A 26,877-nucleotide genomic window follows, 5' to 3' on the forward strand; every position below is an offset into this window, starting at 1 on the left:
TAACAAGCAAGGGAGGTCAAAGTTATCTTGTTACTTGATCCCTTTGAAGCCTGACCTCTGATAACCTTTGACTCATCATGGCTGACCTTTGACCTATCCCATGTGTGTGACCCTGCAGCACCAGCGGGCTCATCAGGACCCAATGGCCATCAACCACACATTCCAGGAGGTGGTGACAGCGGGGCCTGCCTCCCCCCGAGAGCTGATCATCCTGCAGAGACGCTGCCTTAAACCTGGGGCCTACGCCACCCACCTGGAGCGCTGGCTACACCACTACCAGCCCAGCCAGGTAACACTTTATTGGAAATACACATTCACATACACAGACATACCATACGAGCACAGCTAGATAATGAAAACTACAGGAGACGCCCCCAATCACCAATTCAGAATTATCCATTCAGTATTTTCCTTGCATCATCATGGCAGTACCACCTGTGTGAAGGCCAGAATGTGAGAGGTGTGATTCCTGTTTCCAGGTGCACATAGTGGATGGGTCCCAGCTGCGTTCCAACCCTGCCCTGGTCATGGAGGGCATCCAGAGGTTCCTGGGGGTCACACCCATCTTCAACTACACTCAGGCTCTGACATACGATGAAAGTAAAGGGTTCTGGTGCCAGCGGGTGGAAGGTGGACGACCCAAGTGTCTTGGCAAGAGTAAAGGCAGGAAATACCCTGACATGACCCCTGAGGTACAGTGACGTCACACACACATTATCCCGTTGCCAGCGTGCCATGATGCATTGTGTTTCACTTTTGTCTAACATGTAATTATGTCTAAACAAGTGCCTCATACAGTCCTTACCTGACTGTTCTCTGCTGTGTGCATTACAGTCGCGTGCCTTCCTGACGGAGAATTACCGGGAGCACAACATGGAGCTGCTGAGGCTGCTGAACCGGCTGGGCCAGCCCCTGCCCGCCTGGCTAAGAGAGGAGCTGCAGAGCTCCAGCTGGAGCTGAGAGTGAAACCACAGTCTGGAATGGAGCACTGCCCCACCCGGCTTGGCCCGGGGGGAGAGGGCCCTGTTCACCCACACCCACACCAGTCACTACAGAGGGTGGATGAGGTGAGAGGGCGGGAGGACAGCCCCCTATCAGGACAATGGACTCCGAAACGCCACTGTAACAACCAAACCTCATGGGTGGAATAATGACCTCTAATAAGAGAGTTAATGAGTTGGACTGAAACACCTTGCAGTCGCACACATCGTCTTCATCCAGAAAGTAGAGGACTTGTCTAAGCCTGCAGACGGTTAGACTGACTGATGCCAGGGTCTGGTAGACTGAGAGGGGGTGGGGGAGGTCTAATGTCACCCAACTATTTAACAGGAACTGAACTCACAGGATATCCTGTGGCCCTGTAGCGCATGAATGAGCTCGGAAACATACGTGGTCACAAGATCACACACACACACACTTCTAATTTCTTCATAAGAATGATTGTAAAACGTTGTACATTTTAAATCTGTTGTATATTTTGGGCGGGGGGGGGGAAATGTGACAGAATAGACATTGACTAAACGAGACAGCGTACTGTAGTGCTCTGGACAGAGGCGTGTGCCGTAGGATGGATGTGGGATATTAATCACATGCCACAGCACCTCCAGACTCTCTCCGTGCATTCCACTACCCCAGAGCTGAGGCCATTCTGACAAACAAACTGTCTACTAAAGGCCACAGTCGACAGAGAAACCACACACTTTAACATGCACTTTCCCCAACTCTCACATAGGTACCCAGCCAGTTTAGAGCTGCGTAGAGAGAGGAGGATGAGCTAGAGGGAGATGGAAAAAGAGAGGGTCTATGTCTCTCTGCCTGTGACTGTCCGTCTTAACAGGAGCTGCTGTCTTGTCTTCTTTTGTTTATTTTGTAAAAACTACAAAACAAAGACCAACGCTGTATCATCTCTAATAAACTCAGAGAGGTTGGAATGGATTGTTTATTTATTTAATTTTTTTACCCACAGCTTCTGCATGTCTGTCAATGCAGGAGCCACTGTCTTTTACCCATCTGATGCGGTCTACAGAAGACTGGAATGGAAACGGCAGTACCTCCAGGGTTTGACGGACAGGAGACTAGAGGTACATATTATAGTCTGCAGTACAGTAATTCTACTCTTCGGGAAGGCATCTTTTCAAAGTATTATTCCACAGGATCTATCATTTATGTAAGTGATGAAGTCAGAGACGCTCGGGCCGGCAAACCGTGCCAATATATCCTCCAAACACCGGCTTCGAGGGCATTATCACTTAACTATGTCGCATGACGAATCTGTGAGAAACCTGTTAAATGGGCAGATCATGTTCATTATTCACGGTCCAGTGTTAACAAGGGACTTGACCACAATCTCCAAAGTCCCTTAGCTGGATAGACTCCAGTAGCAGTGCGTGGGTAAAATCACTGGGGAAGCCAAGCCCCCCTCCCCCCTCAAAAAATAAGCCATATTACAAGCAATGTGTTACCTTACTCTGCGTTGGTTTGACACAGACAAGATACATTTCTATCCTGGATGGATGGACGAGCACACACTTACATGAAAATGACAAAACTGACCACTTATGTTGAAATGTAATTTTAATGAAATACTTGTCAGATTGTTTCCATAATAACAAAGCTATGATGATCTACTAACATTCAAACAAACACTTGATCGTTTAAGTCATGGTTTTATTTATTATATGATCATGCAAAAATCCAGCATCCAAATGAAAACGGAGTATAGTCATATGTATCCTTACTATATGATTACAATGAAGTAAATATACCTTTTTTATTTTAGTTTTTGTACTTTTTTTTAAACGTGATATCACTTCATTTCAATATTTGAGACGGAGACATTTTCATTAACCTTGAGGATGCAAGTAACATATAGATTTCCATTTTTTAATCAAGTAAACACAGACAGTGAAAAATATTACCAGAAAGTAGACATGCATATTTCTTTCTCTTGTAAAACTGCATATATAGTTGTTAAAGTGTGTGGCTTTTAATGTATTTTTCAGTATTTGTTTTTGTAAGTGTATCAAGGCCGTCTTCCTGTCCTGCTAGCTAGTTAGGTAGGCTATAGTATAATCCAAGGTTAACTATCCTTCCCTCAATAACTATTTCTCTCCTCTTCTTCCCTTTGAATTCTTTTGAAGAGTTGAAGTAAACAGCATAGTAGTTCTCATTCCCATGGCTGTGTGAACACCGAAGCAATGAATGGAAGCATCAGGCCCAGTGGGAGAGAGAGAGGCCAGTGCCCACAGCACAAAGTCAGGAAAAACTATTTGAGCCAAAAAAACATCACACAGTTCAGTACTGTATACATTGCATTATGGTGCAAAAGGGAAACAGTTTCATGGCAGGTATGTCACAATGCGCAGTAGGGTGGGCGGGGCCAGTTGTGACCATGATATGAACACCGAGCACAGGTTTTGTTTTAACGTGTTTCATTCAACATATTTTGATATCATTTTCTATGACCAAGAGTCTCATCGGTAGGTTGTTGTCTTTTCGGTGCCTGGCCTTCCACAGGTTCAATGGAACGCCGTTACTATGGAGCTGCTTAGCACAGAAATGAAGGGGTTAACAGCAAGCTTCACCCCTCTGGCGGTACAAAGTCACAAGTTGCTACAACACAGTGAAAAACAGTGTTCCAATGTTTTACCATTATCACAAAGATATGTTTTTAAAGGGAGATTGTTTTTAGTGTGTGTCTCTCATAACAAACAAATAAACGCAACAATTTCAAAGATTTTGCTGAGTTACAGTTCATATACATAAATTAGGCTCTAATCACATGACCAGGCAGGGGCACAGCCATGGGTGGGCCTGGGAGGAGAGCATAGGCCCACCCACTGGGAGCCAGGCCCAACCAATCAGTGTTCTTTCCCCACAAAAAGGCTTTATTACAGACAAAAATACTCCCCAGAAGCACCCTCCCTCCCGTTAATGGTAAAACATAGGAACGCTCCTCAGCAGCAGCCCCCTCGATCTCTTAGGTGAAGAAGCAGGATGAGGAGGGCTGGCATGGTTACAAGTGTTCTGCGGTTGTGAGGCCGGTTGGCCGTACTACCAAATTCTCTAAAATGTTATGCTAGAGAAATGAACATGACATTTTCTGGCAACAGCTCTGGTGGACATTCCTGCAGTCAGCATGCCAATTGCACACTCCCTCAACATTGTGTTATGTGACAAAACTGCAGATTGAGTGACCTTTTATTGTCCACAGCACAGGGAGCACCAGATTAATGGTCATGATATGCCACACCTGTCAGGTGGATGGATTATCTTGGCAAAGGAGAAATGCTCATTAAGAGGGATGTAAACAAATGTGTGCTCAAAATGTTAGATATTTAAGCTTTTTGTGTGTATGGAACATTTCTGGGATCTTTATTTCAGCTCATGAAACATGGGACCAGCACTTTACATGTTGCGTTTATATTTTTGTTCAGTGTATATATATATATATTCAAATATAATTTGCATTGGGAGTGCACTGTGTGTGTGTTGATTCCACATATGTGTATTGTGGGAATTGGGTTGGACAGGGGAGGCTTGGGTGTGATTGGCCAGCTGCCTGAGCCCCAACCCCCACCTCAACTGCCTCCCCATATTTCCAGCTCCAATCTCAAAAAGAAATGGATTATTCATAATAATACCAACATTACAAACACTAACATCTAGAACAGTTACAACTGAAACCGGGATAAAGGGACCAATCCATTGATTGCCTTAAGCGTGGCCCCCAGATCCACCTCCCGGCCCTTCCCCAGCCAGCTGTTTGACATGCCACCACCAGCCACTGGCCAACTCAACACCCCACTTTACAGCATTTTAATTTTCACATGCTTTTAGTGCCAATGACTTTACAGAGAGGTATGGCAAGCGAAGACGGACAATATACAATGTTCGAGAACAGGACAGGGACCAGAACAAGAGAGACAGGCAAAGGGTGATATCACACTGAGTGGCGCTAATAGAAAGCTGATTAGCAGGGTCACTAACTACAGAAACACAGGTAGAGACCCCAGGAGTAAGTGAGCTTAACCTGAAGTTGCAGAAACGTTCATCCGGGGAATGAACAGAACAGCATTGAGTCTCAAGTTTGTGCCAAACAGTACCGGCCATTTTAGATTTTATTAAATTTTTCCATATTTCCCCCCCAAAAAGTGTTTTATCAAACATGTTAAAGTCAGAGTAGAAAACAATAGGAAGGAAGGAGAGGTGTACGAGCTTTCGGTTTGGGGTCTCCTTCAGAATAGTAGCAGTAGGCTTGATTGTGTCATGTGCCCTCTAGTGGCCCAAGGAAGAAGGCAAACTCGGCACACTGAACCAATAGTAGTGTTCTGCAACTTCAGGTTGTGCTGGTCAGGAGAATGTGGCCTGTTGCTGGAGGAGCTGGCTGGTCTACATACCCAAAGGGCACAGCACAGTGAGCTGGATTTTGGGCCTTGTGTGAGCATGCATGTGTGCATATACACTGGGGATCTCAAAGCGCAAAAAAGCTCCTTGAAAAGGGAGCTGCTATAGGGAAATGAGAACACATCTTCACTCTCACACACGCATCCAAACCCTGAAAGTAAAGTCTTTCTCCTTATAAATATGAATGTATACATTACTATATTAAATAAAGTCCCCATAAAAAAAATAAATCTTCACACACAAAATACTTTCAAATACAGCATCATTCAGGGGATAAAAATGAAGAGGTCCACAATAACACATCAGAATACTAAAAAACAGAGTCCCTTCTGCAACACACCCGACCCATAAAAAGATAACATCTACATTAAAACAATGTCTAAAATGTTGATATTACTGTAAGTAACAATTTAGAGCTTGGTTCAATTCGTATCGCGGAAGTTCAGCACTATAACGCGTTTGAAATTTAAAGGCAATGTGATCACGTTCGTGGAGACTGCATTCACGGCAAACGCTGCATCGGTCCGCTCAATCATAAAAATGACCTTTAAATTTCAATCGCGCCATAGCGCTGAACCTGCGATACGGATTGAATCAAGCTTTTTGTTTTTCAGAAATGTTCCCTTCTAGCATTTGTTTGCATCCAACAACAGAAATAATTAGATATGTTAACTGTGAAACAAACAAAACAAAAAAACAACCACCACAAAAATTAGGGTGTTCTCCATTTTCTATTTTTTTTTATAGAAAATTCACATTTATTTTCTTTAATCATTACTACCATACCTGCTGATTAAATGTGAAGGGTTTTTGATAATTTATTTTACATATGTTAATACTTTAAACACTTTCAAAACGGCAAAAAAAATATGGATCCATGGAAAAGGACAAGACAGCGCCCCCCTGTGGGCGTCAGAAGCATGCACCGTCTGGAGGGCAGGGCTTCAGCTACAGCCGGCCCCCAACATATAGCTAGGGTTGGACTGGATTGGTGGTGGTGGTGTTGTCAGTCGGTCGGCTTTAAAATATTTTATTTTGTTATATTTTCCCCTTAGATTTTAAACTTCCAAGCGTTCTCTTCTGGCAGGGCTCTTGGCGCCAATCCGACCACTGAGAAAATGCTCCAATCGGCTTCAGAATTCAGGCAAAGCTGAGAGAAAGGGAGAGAGTGGTAGGGAGGGCACAGGACAGCCTGTCAAGTGTGTACATCTCCAAACTACTCCTGAGTTGACATAACTTTATACACTGAGTATACAAAACATTATGAACACCTGCTCTTTCCACTACAGACTGACCAGGTGAAAGCTGTGATCCCTTATTGATGTCACTTGTTAAATCCACTTCAATCAGTGTAGATGAAGGGGAGGAGATGCAATTGAGACATGGATTATGTATGTGTGCCATTCAGATGGTGAATGGGCAAGACAAAATATTTAAGTGCCTTTGAATGGAGTATGGTAGTAGGTGGCAGGCCGCACCAGTCTGTGTCAAGAACTGCAATGTTGCTGGGTTTTTCACGCTCAACAGTTTCCCGTGTATATCAAGAATATATCACCACCCAAAGGACATCCAACCAACTTGACACAACTGTGGGAAGCATTGGAGTCAACATGGGCCAGCATCCTTGGGGAATGCTTTCGACACCTTGGGGGGCGGCGGGCAACTCAATATTACTCAGTATATACAGCACTTAGACCTCTTTGCAACAGGTGGCACATAAGATCACACACAGTGCCTCGGAAAGTATTCAGACCCCTTGACTTTATTAATCCATTTTAGAATAAGGCCGTAACAAAATGTGGAAAAAGTCAAGGTTGTCTGAATAGTTTCCAAAGGCACTGTTCATCAACACAAATATATGTACAGTATCAGCACGTGTGTGAGGGAGAGCACAGACAGACCCTAAAATAAAGCTCTCTGCAGTCAGCACCTGTGTCTGATAAAGGTTCACTGGAGAGGTGCGGCAGGCGCTCCTGAACAGTGGAAATGCACGTTGAGCCACTTGGCATCGCGGCGGTGCCACACGCGGGTCTCCTCTGACTGGCAGGAGCGCGGGCGCCCCTGGCTGTCGATGTACTGGGTCAGGCGGATGTAGGCGATGCAGGCCGCGTCCTCCCCGATCAGGTGCACATGGGGGTTCAGGATGGTGGTGTGGACCGGTTTACTGTTCTTACTCAACACTACATGGGAGACAGGGACACACAGTCATCAACTTACATGAGTTGGTGTTTAAATGGACTTCATCCTTGATTAGATTCAAATAGAGAAAGACCTACCAGACCTTTAGTGTAAAATAGTGTGCTCAGTGACTTGGTAAAGACATTTTAAAAAATACCACAATGAACACATTAACAGGGTAGTTCCACAAATAGTGTCTTAAGTCTCAAATATTGTTTACATTTTTATGAAACACTCAATTCAACAGTTTTATGAAACACTCAATTCAACAGTTTTATGAAACACTCAATTCAACAGTTTTATGAAACACTCAATTCAACAGTTCAACATACATTTATGCTTTAACAAAATGAAACCATGTAATTCCAATAGCAGTGTGTTTTCATTCAAATAAGATTTGCTTTCTCTTAGTCCAAATCTGGGAAGATTTTAACCCACTTAATGCCACGATTTTGTAAATCATTAGAGATTCATTTACATTTGGCCCTCAGGTGTAAGGTCAACCTTGTAACATAAACTGAACTTTCGTTTTAATATGGTAAAACTATCCCTTTAATATATTTAGTTTTTTACAGTTGATTTGGTTCTACTCTTTTTGGCCATTTTCTGGTCTTTGTATTGGAAAACTGAGCACGTAGATCATACCACGCCAACTGTGTTACCCATCGATGGATAGATAGGCTAGACATTTTTTAACATGTAAAAATTCCCCCTCCGTGCTGCACACAACAAGCTTACATTCCCCATCACAAGGGGAGATTAGCCTGATTGAAGGTAACATCTATAACCCTGTCACTTTAGTGGGCACTTTTGTAGTCTTTTTCTTACCTCTTGAGATGGTAAGACATGTTTTATGAAGTTGAACATGTGCTGTTTATGAAAAAACAAGGTGAAAGTCATTTTTGACCAAAATACACTTCCCAAGAGGCATCATATGTGGAATGACCATGTCTAGTTCCCTGTTGATAAGAGATGCTTACAGTTCTCAAAGTAGAACTTGTGGAAGTCCATGCCCTCCACCAGGTTTCCCAAAGCCTCAGGTTCAAACGAGGTTAGTCCGGGGTCACAGATTCTCCTGGAGGGGAAATCAGACACATCATCAACATCTTACGTACCACATGAACAGGGCCTACTCTAGTAACGACCAGGGACATCAGCAGGGTTAGGGTTATTCAGTTCTAAACCAGGAGACACACACACAATCTATGTATGTAAACTCACGTGTAAGCCTCGAAGTCTCCGTTGTTGATGGCCTCAATCAGCTGCTCAGTAATCTTGATGATCTCCTGTTTGCGAGCTGAAATCCGGTGAACGATAGATAGAAAGAAAGATGGCCAGATGGAATTAGAGAGACCCTAAAAGTGTTCCGGTCAGAAATACTTGAAGATCAGCATGAAGAACCCCTCACACCCATGCTTCACCTAGCTCACTAGCCCTTTCCTGTATGGCACTGATTGCAGAGACTGCACTCACAATGCCATCAAAGCCTATTGTTGTTTGGTTGTACAAAGACACAGCAGCACTACTGGGGACCACCAATCTCATAAAAACGACAGGCCGCAACTCAGCTGCAGTCCAGCTCCCTCCCTTTCCATTCGAATAGTCTACCCAAAGCACCTGGCAATGTTTGAGTTTTTGAACAGTTTCACTTCCCTAAATCTCAAGTGCATGGAAACAGTTTCTAATTCTCCTAGGTAACTTCAGATGTGTTGATATTTTTGTTCTATAATTCCTGGTCTAAACCTCAACTATGTCTACAACTCCATCCTCAACACTCATCAGACAAGTGACACACAAACCAACTGGGCTCACTGAAATGTCATTTGGGAGGGTGACACACAGATAGCCCACTACGCCAGACAGCCTACCAGCAGAGTCGAGAAATTCCACACAGCACACAATCCAGCTTATATATATATATATATATATACACACACACACACATATACACAGTACCAGTCAAAAGTTTGGACACACATACTCATATGAGATTCTTCAAAGTAGCCGCCCGTTGCCTTGATGACAGCGTTGCACTCTTGGCATTCTCTCAACCAGCTTCATGAGGAATGCTTTTCCAACAGTCTTGAAGGAGTTTCCACATATGCTGAGCACTTGTTGGCTGTTTTTCCTTGACACTGCGGTCCAACTCATCCCAAACCATCTCAATTGGGTTGAGGTCAGATGATTGTGGAGGCCATGTCATCTGATGCAGCACTCCATAACTCTCATTCTTGGTCAAATAGCCCTTACACAGCCTCTTACACAGCCTGGAGGTGTGTTGGGTCATTGTCCTGTTGAAAAACAAATGATAGTCCCACTAAGCGCAAACCAGATGGGATGGCGTATTGCGGCAGAATGCTGTGGTAGCCATGCTGGTTAAGTGTGCCTTGAATTCTAAATAAATCACTGACAGTCACCAGCAAAGCACCATCGCACCTCCTCCTCCATGCTTCACGGTGGGAACCACATATGCGGAGATCATCCGTTTACCTACTCTGCGTCTCACAAAGACACGGCGGTTGGAACCAAAAATCTCAAATTTGGACTCATCAGACCAAAGGACAGATTTCCACCGGTCTAATGTCCATTGCTCGTGTTTCTTTGCCCAAGCAAGGCTCTTCTTCTTATTGGTGTCCTTTAGTAATGGCTTCTTTGCAGCAATTCAACCATGAATGCCTGATTCACGCAGTCTCCTCTGAACAGTTGATGTTGAGATGTCTGTTACTTGAACTAATTTATTTGGGCTGCATTCTGAGGTGCAGTTAACTCTAATGAACTTATCCTCTGCAGCAGAGGTAACTCTGGGTCTTCCTTTCCTGTGGTGGTCCTCATGGGAACCAGTTTCATCATAACGCTTGATAGTTTTTGCGACTACATTGACATTTTTCTGATTGACTGACCTTCATGTTTTAAAGTAATGATGGACTGTCGTTTCTCTTTGCTGATTTGAGCTGTTCTTGCCATAATATGGACTTGGTCTTTTACCAAATAAGGCTATCTTCTGTATACAACTCCTACCTTGTCACAACACAACTGATTGGCTCAAATGGTTAAAATTAACTGCCTTGTTAAAATGTACTTTTAACAAGGCACACCTGTTAATTGAAATGCATTCCAGGTGAGTACTATCAACCTCATGAAGCTGGTTGAGAGAATGCCAAAGATGTCATCAAAGCAAAGGGTGGCTACTTTGAAGAATATCAAATATAAAATATATTCTGATTGATATATATTCTGAACACTTTTTTGGTTACTACATGATTCCATATGTTATTTCATAGTTTTAATATCTTCACTATTATTCTACAATGCATAAAATAGTAAAAAATTAAGAAAAACCCTGGAATGGTACCATATATATTTTTATATATAAAAAAACTGCGAGCACACCTCTGTTCATATTCCCACAGGAATTATGAACTGGCAAAAAGCAGCTCAAGCCTGGCTTTACAGAAGCTGCCCCAGGGCTGTCTAACTTACTCAGCTGCACGTTGCTGCCCCCTGGGGCCACGGAGGGTGGCGCAGGCAGAGCTTGCTCTAAGTCAGGACAGGAGCTATGACCTGAACTTTTCCAATTAGCAAAAGTGTGCTTAGCATCGTCATGCAGTGGGGCAGCTGGAAGACAACATGACAACAGCAACAAAATGGCAACCATGTAAGCGATCAAATCAGACAAAAAAAGCACAAAAAAACTGATAGGACAAGAAGACCTGTTTTCTCAAACTGGAATAATGTGCACACAAATGGCAGTTGTTACATAGTCTGTATAAGTTAACATATAACTTCACACAGGTCTGAGAGGAGCACAATGCCCATATGCAATTGAGTTATATAAAGGATATGTTACATAGAAACCAAACTTAGAAGGACATCCACACACTAATAACTTAGATATACCAATGGGCATAGCGTCACACAGACAGCAGAAGATGAAGACACTGTGGCCTCGTGGCCAGCAGGGGGCAGCAGTCAAGCACTAAACCCAGTTACAGGCCACCACTGAGGAGGTTACTGCCTGAGTGAGGAAGTAGGAGAGTACAGACAGACAGAGACACCTCAGGGACAGGGGTGGCTGTTTAGTGAGCAGATGACAGAGCAGGCCAGTCTAGGGGTGGATCTCAATTGATCTCAAAAGTCTACAATGCCTTCATCTCTTCAGAGACCTGATGAGAGATTTGCTGCTGTCTGACCAGCAGCAAAAGGAGAGAATGCCTTTAGGCTTATTGAAATCCAGCCTGTGTCTAGTCCAGCTTGTTGTCTGTCTACGGTCTGCTCAGCTGTCAGGCTGGGTGTCTGTGTCAGGGCCATGGGGAGAGATAAATCAATTAAAAGGCCAGTGAGCCTCAGAAGGTCAGCATTATTTATTCTCTCTGTCAGAGAAAGGAGGGGAAGAGAAAGGGACGAAGGCGTAATGTGGGGAGAGGAACGGAGAGAGATGCAGAAGCTACATGTAGGACACTGGGTCCCAGATTCAGGTTTTCACTTCTGTGAGTAGGGAAAGCCAACAGTGAACGCATGTCTGTGCAAATATATATACACAGCAAGTGAGCACAGCATGGTAACGTTTTTGTCATAGCAAGGCGGATACGGGACATGCTTTTGGCAAGGTCTGAGAAGGACTGGAACAGGCTGAGTGATAGATAGGACAGCTGAGTAGCATCAGTCTGATGAGCTGACACAGAGCTAAGCAGGAGAGATGTGAGACACACATTTTAAAATGTCACACACTGAGACGCAGGAGTCGCACTCACTCCAATCACTCAGCAGCAATCTGGAAACTTTTAATGGTGAAATATTTTTGGCATTACATTTTTTGGATCCCTAAATCCCTGTCCGTGTCAGAATACCCGTACTTGCGTTCTAAATAGTAGGAATTTTGGATATGCGAAACAGTTTTGTAGTATGTGAATTTTAAAAAAAATGTATATGCTTTAAATGCCAGGATTTCACACATATTTTCCATGGCCGGAATCTACGCAATTGTGCATTATATTATGCATTCATTAGGATGAGCCTAGTATGCTGACATTTGTTGCATTTGTTTTTACTAAAACAGTATGTTCTAAATAGTATGTACTATTAGTACACAGGATGCAGTTTAAATTGGTAGTAGGCAAGCCAGATTTCGGACTCGGCCATTGGCTAATGACTGTCCAAACTAATATTGTCTTAGTATGCATTCGTCTGAAATACTTTGATAAAAATGATTAGTGATTGTAATAATTTGTTCATTTTTTGGGGGGTGGGCAAGTGATATTCATGTGCACAAACAAACAGAAGATCCTGCAGCTGATATAACTCTACTGAAGATAGTGAGGGGGACCTTGTACAGTGTTGTCCCATTCGAGACAGTCTTCAGCTGGATACAATCCGTATTGTCGAAGTTCTAGCACTGTAGCGTGCCTGAAATGTAAAGGCTATTTCTGATTGAGCCGACATATGCAGCGTTTACCGTGAATGCGGTCTCCGCTAAAGTGGGAACATTGCCTTTAAATGTCAATCGGACTACAACACGGAACTACAGCACTACGGATTGAATCTAGACCTTAATATTAATGGAGGAACAGTGTTATGGGGACAGTCTTAGGGGGACAGTTATGGGGACAGACAGCTTCAGGGGAACAATATTATGGGGACAATATAAATGAGTTCATAGGGGGAAAGAACACAAAGGTCAGAGTTGAGAGGAGAGGGGTGGTACTGCTGCTGACTTACAGGCGGGTGGGCAGTGAGGGGGCTGAGCCTGGGTCTGTTCCTCACTGGCACTGCACTGGCTGACCATTGCACTGTCCACGCTAGACCCGCACGCAGACACTGCCCCCACCGCAACACACACACGCCAGAGAGAGACACAGGAGGATCAGACACAGTTCTGTACACTCTACTATTTTACCAAGAGAAAACAGTACACCCCCAACCTGACCATACACTAGCAAAACCCGCCACACGTTATATATCCCACCACCTCCACACACAGAGACACACAGGGAGGGGTGTGTGAGTCTCCATCACAACTAGCCAGAGAAACATGGGCGTGAGACCACACTGTACACGCACCTCACAAATCAGAAGACACCACAGTGTTACATGTTCAATATCTGACACAACGTAAACCCCCTATTTTACATTCCAGCTGTGCCGATCTCCTCGGAGGAGAGTGTGTATAGCCACTTGGCCAGCACTGTCCCAATCGCAGCTCTTCACAGCACTCTTTTTGAGAAGACATCGTTGCTGAGAGCCACAGAGACGCATACTGTCATACAGCTCCACTGTGGAGGAGACAAGAGGGTTCCAATCTGTCACTCCAACTTTCTGCCAATGCTTCTCTTTTCTCTCCTACAACATACTGCAGTGCCTTCAGAATGTATTCACACCCCTTAACCTTTTCCACATTTTGTTGTGTTACAAAGTGGGATGTAGTAAAGTAAGGATTTAATTGTCATCTTTTTGTCAATGATCTACATAAAATACTCTGTAGTGTCAAAGAGGAATACAAATTCTAACATTGGTAAAATAAAAATAAAAACATGAAAAATCAACCACCCGAGTCAATACATGTTAGAATCACTGTAGAACAAAAAGAAGTTGATGCTGGCTTGTAAATAATGCCTGAACAGCCTTTGTGCAAACAAACTCCCAGAGGTAATCAAAGCACTCTCATGTAGTGGGAAAATGAAAAGGCCTTTAGTGTATTACGGCTTATGCGTGGCAAGAATTTAAAAAACACAATGCAACATCACAAAATAAATGCAATATCATAAAAGTTAAAAACTGTGTACACATGAGCTCGTTACCAAATGTACGTAAGAATGGAGAACAAAAAAATGAAGAACCAAAATATAAATAAACCTCAAACCAATTTACTTTGGGACCCCCCCAGAACCAAGAGGCAGCCACGGTTAAGGAACATCATCAAACATAAATGGAGCATCATTGAAAGTGATCCTACTCTGTGTGACGTGTTCACTGAACTCTCAGCATTCTCTTACAGGATAAGTTGGTGCGCAGCGACCTCATCCTAGTAACTAAGCCAAGTTAGCTCCCCAAGCCCACAGGCAACTTCCCATGTGGTAAGTGCAATCACTGCCATCACACTGTAAAAACAAATATGTTCGGGGACCCTTGTGGACTAGAACCTATAAAGTGCAATCCTTTGTCAACAGCAAAACGACCTATGTGGTGTACAGGCTGGAGTGGCCATGTGGGTGCTTTTACATAGGATGTACTAAGAGAAGGCTCAAGGACAGGGTGTCTGAATATGCATATGCTATAAGGACTGCTAACAACAAATATCATATGGCTAAACATTACAGACAGGTTGGCCATGGCAGCCCAAACTCTCTGAAAGCCATGGCCATTGAAGTGGTTCCCAGTTCTAGCAGGGGAGGGGGGGGGATCGTCTCAAACACCTTCAACGCAAAATGTTCTGGATCTTTAAACTAAGGGTCACTGTATTGCCAGGTCTAAATGAGGAAATTGATTATTCACCCTTCCTGTAAGAGATATATGGTTTACACATTTTTTTGTGGGGGAAAAAAATGTTCTCCATTCTTACATTTGGTAACATGAGCTCATGTGTACACAGTTTGTTTTTTCCTTTTATGATATTGCACTTATTTTGTTGTCTTTCATTTGCATTATTCCATGTTTATTTTGTGCATCTTTGTATCTTAAATGTGTTTCCTTCCTCAAGCTTTTGGTATGGTAATGATTTGAATCACTTCCTGTGAGAGCTGGGATATACACCCGTTTGTTCACCACTATCCTTTGTCACCCTGATAAAGTGTTGTAGCCGCAGCACGTCTGTGTCTTGTTATTCTCGCCACGCATAAGCCGTAAAACATTAAAGGCTTTTAAATTGTTCCACTACATGAGTGTGCTTTGATTACTTCTGGAAGTTTCTTTGCACAAAGTCTGTTCCGGCATAGCAACTTCTTTGTATACTATAGTATTTTATCCCATGATCAAAGAGCACCTCATGGATTAACTATACTGAACAAAAATATAAACACAACATCCAACAATTTCAAAGATTTTACTGAGTTACAGTTCATATAAGGAAATCAGTCAATTGAAATAAATTTATTAGGCCCTAATCTATGGGATTTCACATGACTGGGCAGGGGCGCACAGAAATTAACATTAAATGCAGTCAGCATTCCAATTCCACACTCCCTCAAAACTTGAGACATCTGTGGCATTGTGTTCGGTGACAAAACTACACATTTTAGACTAGCCTTTTATTGTCCCCAGCACAAGGTGCACCTGTGTAATGATCGTGCCGTTTAATCCGCTTCTTGATATGCCACACCTATCAGGTGGATTATCTTGGCAAAGGTTAAATGCTCACTAGCAGGGATGTAAACACATTTGTGCACAACATTTGAGAGAAATAGGCTTTTTGTGCATATGGACAATTTCTGGGATCTTCTATTTCACCTCATGAAACATGGGACCAACACCTTACATGTTGCGTTTTTTTATATTTTTGTTCAGTATATAAACCAAAGAAGCGCTCCTTTCCTATGTTAAAATCACCTTTGGCAGCAATTAAAGCTACAGAGTCTTTCTGAGTAAATCCCTAAGAGATTTTCACACCTGAATTTTGCAACACTTGCCCATTATTCTTTTCAAAATTCTTCAAGCTCTGTCAAATTGGTTGTTGATAATTGCTAAACAACCATTTTCAGGTCTTGCCATACATTTCCAAGCAGATTTCAGTCAAAATTCTAGCTTGGCCACTCAAGGACATTCACTGTCCTCTTGGAAAGCAACTCCAGTGTAGATTTGGCCTTGTGTTTTACGTTATTGTCCTGCTAAAAGGTGAATTAATCTCCCAGTGTCTGGTGAAAAGCAGACTGAACCAGGTTTTCCTCTAGGATTTTGCCTGAGCTTAGCTCCATTCATTTTATTTTTTATCCTGAAAAACTTCCCAGTCCTTAATGATTACAAGCATACCCGTAACATGACGCAGCCACCACTACATGTTGTATTGGATTTGCCTCAGATATAACACTTTTGTATTCAGGACAAAAAGTGAATTGCTTTGCCACATTTTTTGCAGTCTTACTTTAGTGCCTTGTTGCAGTATTACTTTAGTGCCTTGTTGCAACCAGGATGAATGTTTTGGAATATTTTATTATGTACACGCTTCCATCTTTTCACGCTGTCAATTAGGTTAGTATTGTGGAGTCCATCTTCAGTTTTCTCCTATGACAGCCATTAAACTCTAACTGTTTTAAAGTCACCATTGGCCTCATTGGCCTGAGTGGTGTCCTTAATCTCCAGCAACTGAGTTAGGAAGGACGCCTGTATCTTTGTAGTGACTGGGTGTATTGATATACCATTCAAAGTGTAATTAATAACTTCACCATTCTCAAAGGGATATTCAATGTCATTTTTTTTTACCCATCTACCAATCGGTGCCCTTCTTGGCAAGGAATTGGAAAACCTCCCTGGTCTTTGTTGTTGATTCTGTTTTTGAAATACACTGCTCGACTGAGGGACCTTACAGATAATTGTATGCGCGGGGTACAGAGATGAGGTAGTCATTCAAAAATAATGTTAAACTATTATTGCACACAGTGAGTTCATGCAACTTATTATGTGACTTGTTAAGCAAACGTCTACTCATTAACTCATTTAGGCTTGCCATAACAAAGGGGTTGAATACTTTTCAGACATTTCAGCTTTTCATTTTTTATTAATTTGTAAAAACTTTAAAAAAACATAATTCCACTTTGACATTATTGGGTATTGTGTGTAGGTCAGTGACCAAAAATCTCAATTGAATCAAATTTAAATTGAGGCTGTAACACAACAAAATGTGGAAAAAGTCGCGGTGTGTGAATACTTTCTGAAGGCTCTGTAGGTCTCTGGAACTCCTGTACGACGTTTGACTTTCATCGATTCCGGTGTCTATGTGCGCACGTCTATATCTGTGTCTCTGTGTTTAAGACCTGAAAGAGGCCTCTGTGTTAGCACATTTTGTCACCCTCTCTCAGAATGTGGGGCCTTTTCGCTCGTCGGCAGGATGACGTCAGTGCCAGAGAACCTGTCAGTCCTGGAGTCTGTTGCTATATCTCCTGACGACTTGAAATGAGGGTGCCCCTCGCCCACCACTTGTTAACACTGTTTAAGCAACCAGTTAAAATAGGACGAAGTTGTTATGTAAACACAGCAGTTTGGACGAGCAGTAAAAAGGCCACGTTTTCACACCTGTAAACCCATCGTTTGACGACTCTTCTGAACAGGACAGCTCTGTCATCCATGTTATTGAGCTCTGAGTGCAGACTGATAGCGCACATGCGCAAGCAAACACACACACACACACACACACACACACAGACACACACACACACACACACACACACACACACACACACACACACACACACACACACACACACGTTTTAGAGTGGTGGAGTCCCAACTCTTTAAGCCCAGGGGAGCTGTGAGACCAAGAATAGGGAAACTAGGGACTATCTAAAGACATATAAGGCCATAATGTGCTAGTTTAGTAAATTGTTCAGACAAAGCATAGTCTACGTCCACGGCTAGACCACCCAGTATTCAGCTCCGTCTCTCACAGTCTGAAAAGCTAAGACTACTGTGCTATTTTTCATTCTCAGCAAGACATTTCCTTTCACTCTGTAGGAATACTAACTTCTTTGACTTCTCCACAGCAGCTGTAAGGACCAAAGGAAAGGCTATTCTCCAATATGGCAGTGCTTCCTCATTCCCTCTCTAGCCATATAATGTATACTCATTTACAAACACCTTCCATCTGTGTTTACCTCTCCTATAGGGTACATTTCCCAGATGCTCACAGGCCCAGACACCAGCCTGAAAGTTAACTCAGGCCATCAAAGGCTTCCCAGGCCTTGATCATAATCGATTCTCTTTCTAAAGAAATTAAGGAGAAGGATTGACAACACAGGAGCACATGAATGATCATTTATGTATCCCCATTTCTCATAACTATGGCTTCTTCAATCACGTGCATAATACATACTACCTCAAGAGGATCCACTGGCCAAGATCTGAGGCCCATCGTGAACTCTAGCCCTGTCTTTCTGACCAACACTTTTGCAGACAGATAAATAGATAGAAGACGTGCGAAAACAAGCAGAGTAGGTGAACGTTGGGCATACCTTTCCTACCTTTCACATCCTCCTCTTCTGTGATGTTACAGCTCTCTGTAGAGCCCTGTAGGGAAGACGAGTGATGGACAGAAACATGGAGGACAGAGAGGAGGAGGAGAGACAGAGATATAACAGGAGGAAACAGAGTTAGTCTGTGTGCTGAGGGATGACATGGATGGGGCCTTTCCCAGGTGGACGGACGCTCCTCTCGGAGGAACACAAACCCTGCACAAACCAGCCAGGCAGACAGGAGGGCGAGCGCATGAGGACCCACACCAAACACAGCCTTTTGGTGAGGTGGTGTACAAACTGTGTGTTAAGGGTGTGTGTTTGTGACTTTTTCGGTGTGTATGTGACTTTTTTGGTGGCTGAGCCAGTGTGGTTTGGGCGAGTGAGGGACTGTTGCAGCAGTTGCAGCTTGTGTGTTTTGAGGGTTAGTGTGACTGTCAGTAGACGCGGAGTGGTTAAGCATTCATGGCGTTAGCGTCGCTCTAAGGTATCTTAGTAGAGCTCCAGCCACTCTGAGGTACCTTAGTAACCACGCTAAGGTATTTTAGCATTAGTATTAGTATTAGCCTATAGCGGCTATGGGATTAGAGAGGTGCAGTAGTGGCTTACCTTGGTGCCGTCAGCTGGGTTGTGCACGACAGTGGTCTGTGGTTCCTAGGGGAAGCAGGAGAGAGTTTAACATGCGGCGACCACCAGGGAAGGCCCAGGGCGTGTGGGATACACACAGTCCACACGCCCGATGCATGTAAACACACACACACAGCGCCAAGCACACACGCCACAGCACAGAGGCAGCAGAGGGGCTCCGTCTTGGGGGGCGACGAGACAGGATGGGGTTTTGAGAAGTAGACCATACTACAAACTACCCCATTTCACTAGAGGAAGGAGCTAAGGACTATGTCACTTATCATTGGCGCTATCAGACGTAGAAGAGGGCCTCTACAACGTAAAGAAACAGAGGAGAGGGGACACACACACAGACAGAAAAGGCTGCAAAGTCTGAATTGAGGATGAGGGGATTGACTGGCTAGGAGATTGGATCAGCAGCCCCCCCCCCTCCAACCTAGACCATGCCGTCACAGTCAGTCACCATGGAAACGCTCATCGCAAAAGCGCCTAATAGCTTACAATACTGCATCACAGACACCCCCAATGCACTCCCACATAGCACACCCCTGGACCTTCCCACAGGACACTGGACTACAGACTCAATCTCAACAAAACCACCTACACATGAAGATGCAGTCCCTCAGATAACGAGGCCATTAGCTTAAAGGGATAGTGCGACGTTTTGGCAATTAAGTCACACAGAGACATACAAATGACATTCTGCCCTTCGGGACGTTTATGCATCGTAGCTGATCAGAAAAAGCTTGGAAGCTGATATAGCATAAACAGCACTGTCTTGGGATGACTGACAGATCAACTGAGCGGTGACCCAGAGAGACAAACCATCCTTTAACACTGACCACATCAGCCAATGAATCCACAACAACAGCAAATAGCTTACCGGTAGCCCTACTGGAGAAGAGTAAGAAACTTCCCAATCAGTTTGATGGAGGTGGTCCTCTGATTTGGCTTTGATAGAAAAGGGTTTCTCTTAGCCTGGGCAGGGCTCTAGAGTGATTTGGCTTTAAAAAGGGTTTCTCTTAGCCTGGGCAGGGCTCTAGAGTGATTTGGCTTTAAAAAGGGTTTCTCTTAGCCTGGGCAGGGCTCTAGAGTGATTTGGCTTTGATAGAAAAGGGTTTCTCTTAGCCTGGGCAGGGCTCTAGAGTGATTTGGCTTTGATAGAAAAGGGTTACTCTTAGCCTGGGCAGGGCTCTAGAGTGATTTGGCTTTGATAGAAAAGTGTTTCTCTTAGCCTGGGCAGGGCTCTAGAGTGATTTGGCTTCGATAGAAAAGGGTTTCTCTTAGCCTGGGCAGGGCTCTAGAGTGATTTGGCTTTAAAAAGGGTTTCTCTTAGCCTGGGCAGGGCTCTAGAGTGATTTGGCTTTAAAAAGGGTTTCTCTTAGCCTGGGCAGGGCTCTAGAGTGATTTGGCTTTGATAGAAAGGGGTTTCTCTTAGCCTGGGCAGGGCTCTAGAGGGATTTGGCTTCGATAGAAAAGGGTTTCTCTTAGCCTGGGCAGGGCTCTAGAGTGATTTGGCTTTGATAGAAAGGGGTTTCTCTTAGCCTGGGCAGGGCTCTAGAGTGATTTGGCTTTAAAAAGGGTTTCTCTTAGCCTGGGCAGGGCTCTAGAGTGATTTGGCTTCGATAGAAAAGGGTTTCTCTTAGCCTGGGCAGGGCTCTAGAGGGATTTGGCTTTAAAAAGGGTTTCTCTTAGCCTGGGCAGGGTTCTAGAGTGATTTGGATTTGATAGAAAAGGGTTTCTCTTAGCCTGGGCAGGGCTCTAGAGGGATTTGGCTTTAAAAAGGGTTTCTCTTAGCCTGGGCAGGGCTCTAGAGTGATTTGGCTTCGATAGAAAAGGGTTTCTCTTAGCCTGGGCAGGGCTCTAGAGTGATTTGGCTTTGATAGAAAAGGGTTTCTCTTAGCCTGGGCAGGGCTCTAGAGTGATTTGGCTTCGATAGAAAAGGGTTTCTCTTAGCCTGGGCAGGGCTCTAGAGGGATTTGGCTTTAAAAAGGGTTTCTCTTAGCCTGGGCAGGGCTCTAGAGTGATTTGGCTTCGATAGAAAAGGGTTTCTCTTAGCCTGGGCAGGGCTCTAGAGGGATTTGGCTTTAAAAAGGGTTTCTCTTAGCCTGGGCAGGGCTCTAGAGTGATTTGGATTTGATAGAAAAGGGTTTCTCTTAGCCTGGGCAGGGCTCTAGAGGGATTTGGCTTTAAAAAGGGTTTCTCTTAGCCTGGGCAGGGCTCTAGAGTGATTTGGCTTCGATAGAAAAGGGTTTCTCTTAGCCTGGGCAGGGCTCTAGAGTGATTTGGCTTTGATAGAAAAGGGTTTCTCTTAGCCTGGGCAGGGCTCTAGAGTGATTTGGCTTCGATAGAAAAGGGTTTCTCTTAGCCTGGGCAGGGCTCTAGAGGGATTTGGCTTTAAAAAGGGTTTCTCTTAGCCTGGGCAGGGCTCTAGAGTGATTTGGCTTCGATAGAAAAGGGTTTCTCTTAGCCTGGGCAGGGCTCTAGAGTGATTTGGCTTTGATAGAAAAGGGTTACTCTTAGCCTGGGCAGGGCTCTAGAGTGATTTGGCTTTGATAGAAAGGGGTTTCTCTTAGCCTGGGCAGGGCTCTAGAGTGATTTGGCTTTGATAGAAAGGGGTTTCTCTTAGCCTGGGCAGGGCTCTAGAGTGATTTGGCTTTGATAGAAAAGTGTTTCTCTTAGCCTGGGCAGGGCTCTAGAGTGATTTGGCTTTGATGGAAAAGGGTTTCTCTTTGCCTGGGCAGGGCTCTAGAGTGATTTGGCTTTGATAGAAAAGGGTTTCTCTTTGCCTGGGCAGGGCTCTAGAGTGATTTGGCTTTGATAGAAAAGGGTTTCTCTTAGCCTGGGCAGGGCTCTAGAGTGATTTGGCTTTGATAGAAAAGGGTTTCTCTTAGCCTGGGCAGGGCTCTAGAGTGATTTGGCTTTGATAGAAAAGGGTTTCTCTTTGCCTGGGCAGGGCTCTAGAGCGATTTGGCTTTGATAGAAAAGGGTTTCTCTTAGCCTGGGCAGGGCTCTAGAGTGATTTGGCTTTGATAGAAAAGGGTTTCTCTTAGCCTGGGCAGGGCTCTAGAGTGATTTGGCTTCGATAGAAAAGGGTTTCTCTTAGCCTGGGCAGGGCTCTAGAGTGATTTGGCTTCGATAGAAAAGGGTTTCTCTTAGCCTGGGCAGGGCTCTAGAGTGCGACCATGTTACTTGTATATGCGACCTGGAATGTGAATTTAGGAGCAAAAAGAAAAATGAAGGATTCTAGCCTTCTCACCTCAAATATTTAGCATTGTGCTCCTAAATGTCTTTGTGTGTGCCTACATTTTTCAACTTAGGCGAACACGTGCTCATTGTTAAAAACGTCAGTGTAGAGCCCTGCTGGGTGCCTGATTGACATTCCACAATTCTTGCCAAACACCCTGGCTAAGATTCTCTCCCTCCTACAGGTTTCATGTCTCTCTCAGGTCACTGGAGCTCAGTAGTCTGTCTGACAGACACCACTATACATGCCTCTAGGCTTTTTCCCCACAGTTCTTTGCTTCCCCTGTAAATGTTCTGTTAACAGAGTAGAGGGGCAGAGACAGGACTGGAAAGGGAGGTTCAATGTCACTATAGATGAGTTGTATTATTGAAATGTTGTGTGGGTGCCCTGGGGGAAGGGTTCACAAGGAGATACGTGTATATAGAGGGACTGCATATTCCATACAATTGGGATATCTCTGTTTCCTGACCTTTCTGGATCCTGTTTTACCCATGGTTTTAATGAGCTTTTGAATTTCCTTGTTTTGAATTTGGTATCAAGTTAAAAAATATATATTTTGACACACCCCGGTTATTGAGCTAGCGTCCTGTAAATGTGTAGCGTATCAAATCCCCAGCATTATCACGGGACAAATACAAATACCCACAACTGACCCCTAGGAACATTCAATCGTGGCATTGTGAATATATTCTAAAATACCATTATCTGTGTATGTTTAGTTGTGCATTGTCATACATGTCTGTGTTTGACAAGAAAGTAGGATTGGGTATAACAGGAGCCTAGTGAGAGAGGGTCACAGGCACAAACCAGTTGTTCGGTTTAAAAACCATCGTCAACATCACACTTTTTTTCAAAATGGAGGTGAAGAGGAGAGGGTGGAAGGAACGGAGGGAAAAAGAAAAGGGAGAGTCAATAAAGAGGGGATGAGACAAACAGATGGCAAAAAGCAAGAACTGAACAGAAACTTAGGGACTAATCCAACGGAATTAAAGCAAAGCAACAATGAGAGAAAGCAAGTATAGATGAGATACCATTGGTGCTGAAGATGATATGCTGCTGTCTTTGGTGCTGCTGGTACTGCTCACTACACTGTTTTTACTGTTGTTTGTCTGCGGCTGGGGCAAAAAAAACAACAACACAAAATGACTTCTACAGAGTATACTGTATGTATACTCTATATATGTAGGCAGACCCATGGGACTGTTCAGCCCCAGTCTACGAGGCTGAGGTGCAGGTCGGTGAGTGTGTGTCATGGAAGAGATATCTTCTTCAGGCTACAGTAAACAATGTTGTCTGCAGAGACTTACGCCTGCAGTGTGCCTGCCAATGTGTCCGGATGGTGTTTTTCCAGGGACAATTGTTGTCTGTACAGTGTGCACTACGCACTTGCTTTAATTCAGCAGCAGTGTTTTCCCTTTGATACATGAAATGACTGCCTCTTTTGAAAGTCAAAAGGAATTTGTAGGTGCAGAAAGACGCGCTCTGAAGACATTGACACTTCTGTGCGAGCAAATTAACATTCTTGACACGCTAAATTAATTTAGCGATTTTCTTTCATTTCGGAAATGCCTGTGTGGAGGTCTCCAATTGGGTGTTTGAAGTGGTTTTGAGTCCGTGTCTACCTCTTGAGTGTGATTTCTCTTGTTGCATTACAGTCTACAATCTTTGCAGATATTGCACACGGTAGTAACATTTCTAAATACACAGGAATATCGAACACATTGTAAAAATCTCTTAACGACTTTGAGAGTAGAAGCAGACAGGACCCAGCACTTCAATCTCAACATTGATTGGTACCTGCTAGGGTAAAGAAACCACTGTCCCCGGGGACAGCATGGAACACAGTCTGCACCACCTTGTGGAATCAGATCAGAACAAGCACTTAACATCTATGGACCACAAAGAGTCAACCCTGACAGCCAATATCAGATGGCTACAGAATCTGGTTAAGGAATGAAGAATAAGTGACTAGCGGCGCCTAGTTGTCTGAGTCTGCGCATGCAGTGAAAGGCCTTGATGAGAAGGTTGTTGTTTCTCCCAAAAGGTTTAGGCATGTATGTATCTGGAGGATTTCCTGAGTAAGACAATGAAAAGTAAGTTGCATGGAGAAGAAAGCCTCTCGCCAACAACCCACAGCCTGACTGTTGTGTCAATAAAGAGCACTAGGCCCTAGAATTTCTTCAAGGCAAATAAGAATGTAACTAAAATCGCAACTGTCCCTTTAACAGAGTCTTTACAGATGAATTCATGAGAGGTGTTGAAAAGTAGGATCTGTCAATAAAAGGTTAAGAGCAATATGCTGTTGAGGTTTCAGCTGGTACCGGAGTACTTTACTGGTGATAAAATGTCCCAGACAGAGTAGCCTTTTGACACCGTCTCTGACGTGCTCACACCGATACTGAACAAGGCCCAGCTCAATGCTCACCTTCCCCAGAAACTGAACCTACAGTACACGCGTCACACAGTGCTGCCACTCCTCTCCTTCTCTTATAACAGAAACTAACGGCTAAATAATCACAACTACTCATGAAAGGGGATGAGATGGTTGTGATGGTGGGCACATTTGATTGTAGTATTATTGTTCTAAGCAATATGGACATTCTTTTGGTTTTAATGGACCCACAATAGGTTTGAAGAGAGCATGTTAAACACTCATTCCATCCCAAGAGTAATACAAGCAAAGCTTCCGTGTCTAGTTGAGCCGTTCCAGCTCTGGGGTAGAGAACCTGACTCTGATAAGACTATAATACTGTGTAGCCTACTGTATATTTCTAACATCGGAATCTTTACATCAAAGAGAACACGAGCTGTCGTCGTTAAGACGGCATCATCTCTTAAAGCTAGAATCCTTAATTGCTACATCCATTTTTTTTACTTATAAATTAATGATATTTACCCATTGATTCTTGAAGAATATCACTTATATGCATCATGAGCTTAATTTAACTGTCGTACCTCAACAGAACCCAAAATATAAGCTATTTTACTCCAATGTTTGTAAACAAAGTCAATGTAAACAAACACTGTATAGCCTAATTGTTATTGTTTTAATTAAGAATTCTACCTTTAAATTATAAATAGTAGTATTTACGCTACACTACACTATATCAATGTTATAAATATAATTTAGACTAGCTTTAAATACAATTTCTTGATTCATTTTCCTGGTAGGCTCACAGATTCCCATTTCAATTCAATATAATATACCTTTTACAATTAGACTGAAAAACAACTGACCTACATTCAAACCCAAACCACAAATGACAGCTACTCTACATAGCAGATATTTTCATGGAGTGTGTATGGTGTTGTGGGGAGTGTGCAGTGGTGGTAAGCATGGGGCTTGAGATAGTGCTGGGGTGGGTGAGGTGGTGCAGGATGGCCAGAGAAGAGGGGTCCAGGCTGTGGGATGAATCCTTACAGTGGGCCCCAATGAGGCTCTATGGCTACGTCTACACAGGCAGCCCAATTCTGTTATTTTTTCCACTCACTGGTATTCTGACCAATCACATCAGATCTTTTCACATAAGATATTTTTCAGTGCTGATTTGATTGGTCAAAAGACCAATTAGTAAAACATGATCAAAATTTGGCTGCCTGTGTAAATGCAGCCAAAGACATGTGAGGTACACTACATGGCCAAAAGTATGTGGACACCTGCTCGTCGAACATCTCATTTCAAAATCATGGGCAATAACAGCCTCCACTCTTCTGGAAAGGCTTTCCACTAGATGTTGGAGCATTGCTGCGGGGACTTGCTTCCATTCAGCCACAAGAGCATTAGTGAGGTCGGGCACTGATGTTGGGCAATTAGGACTGGCTCGCAGTCAGCGTTCCAATTCATTCCTAAGGTCTTCGATGGGGTTGAGGTCAGGGCTCTTTGCAGGCCAGTCAAGTTCTTGCACACCGATCTCAACAAACCATTTCTGTATGGACCTCGCTTTGTGCACGGGGGCATTGTCATGATGAAACAGGAAAGGGCCTTCCCCAAACTGTTGCCACAAAATTGGAAGCACAGAATCGTCTAGAATGTCATTGTATGCTGTAGCGTTAAGATTTCCCTTCACTGGAACTAAGGGGCCTAGCCCTAACCATGAAAAACAGCCCCAGGCCATTATTCCTCCTCCACCAAACTTTACAGTTGGCACTATGCATTGGGGCAGGTAACGTTCTCTTGGCATCCAACAAACCCAGATTCGTCCGTCAGACGGCCAGATGGTGAAGCATGATTCCTCACTGCTCCAGAGTCTAACAGCGGCGGGCTTT

General features: G+C 43.7%; 2 protein-coding genes across 19 annotated transcripts in view; one reads left to right on the plus strand and one right to left on the minus strand.

Moving 5' to 3' along the window:
- The window catches only part of LOC139411371 (bifunctional heparan sulfate N-deacetylase/N-sulfotransferase 2-like), a 185,814-nt gene extending 183,883 nt beyond the window's left edge, over positions 1 to 1,931 (plus strand). For all 4 annotated transcript variants that reach the window (XM_071157654.1, XM_071157663.1, XM_071157672.1 and 1 more), the window contains 3 exons: positions 119 to 289; positions 480 to 692; positions 835 to 1,931. In XM_071157654.1, the coding sequence (XP_071013755.1) occupies positions 119 to 289; positions 480 to 692; positions 835 to 960 (510 nt within the window). In that variant the 3' untranslated portion in view covers positions 961 to 1,931. The remainder of the gene's footprint in view (positions 1 to 118; positions 290 to 479; positions 693 to 834) is intronic.
- Positions 1,932 to 2,559: 628 nt separating this feature from the next.
- The window catches only part of LOC139411391 (calcium/calmodulin-dependent protein kinase type II subunit gamma-like), a 116,722-nt gene continuing 92,404 nt past the window's right edge, over positions 2,560 to 26,877 (minus strand). For 2 of the 15 annotated variants that reach the window (XM_071157721.1, XM_071157702.1), the window contains 8 exons: positions 23,643 to 23,726; positions 19,347 to 19,391; positions 18,738 to 18,792; positions 13,300 to 13,398; positions 8,806 to 8,881; positions 8,565 to 8,659; positions 7,337 to 7,586; positions 2,562 to 6,556 (listed from right to left, as the gene is read on the minus strand). In XM_071157721.1, coding sequence (XP_071013822.1) covers positions 7,354 to 7,586; positions 8,565 to 8,659; positions 8,806 to 8,881; positions 13,300 to 13,398; positions 18,738 to 18,792; positions 19,347 to 19,391; positions 23,643 to 23,726 — 687 coding nt within the window. In that variant the 3' untranslated portion in view covers positions 2,562 to 6,556; positions 7,337 to 7,353. Of the gene's footprint in view, positions 7,587 to 8,564; positions 8,660 to 8,805; positions 8,882 to 11,064; positions 11,200 to 13,299; positions 13,399 to 18,737; positions 18,793 to 19,346; positions 19,392 to 23,642; positions 23,727 to 26,877 lie in introns of all 15 variants that reach the window. The other 13 variants (XM_071157739.1, XM_071157764.1, XM_071157819.1 and 10 more) reach the window with 10 other exon arrangements.

The sequence above is a fragment of the Oncorhynchus clarkii genome, chromosome 1 (genome assembly GCF_045791955.1).
Source record: "Oncorhynchus clarkii lewisi isolate Uvic-CL-2024 chromosome 1, UVic_Ocla_1.0, whole genome shotgun sequence".
NCBI classification, from domain to species: domain Eukaryota; kingdom Metazoa; phylum Chordata; class Actinopteri; order Salmoniformes; family Salmonidae; genus Oncorhynchus; species Oncorhynchus clarkii.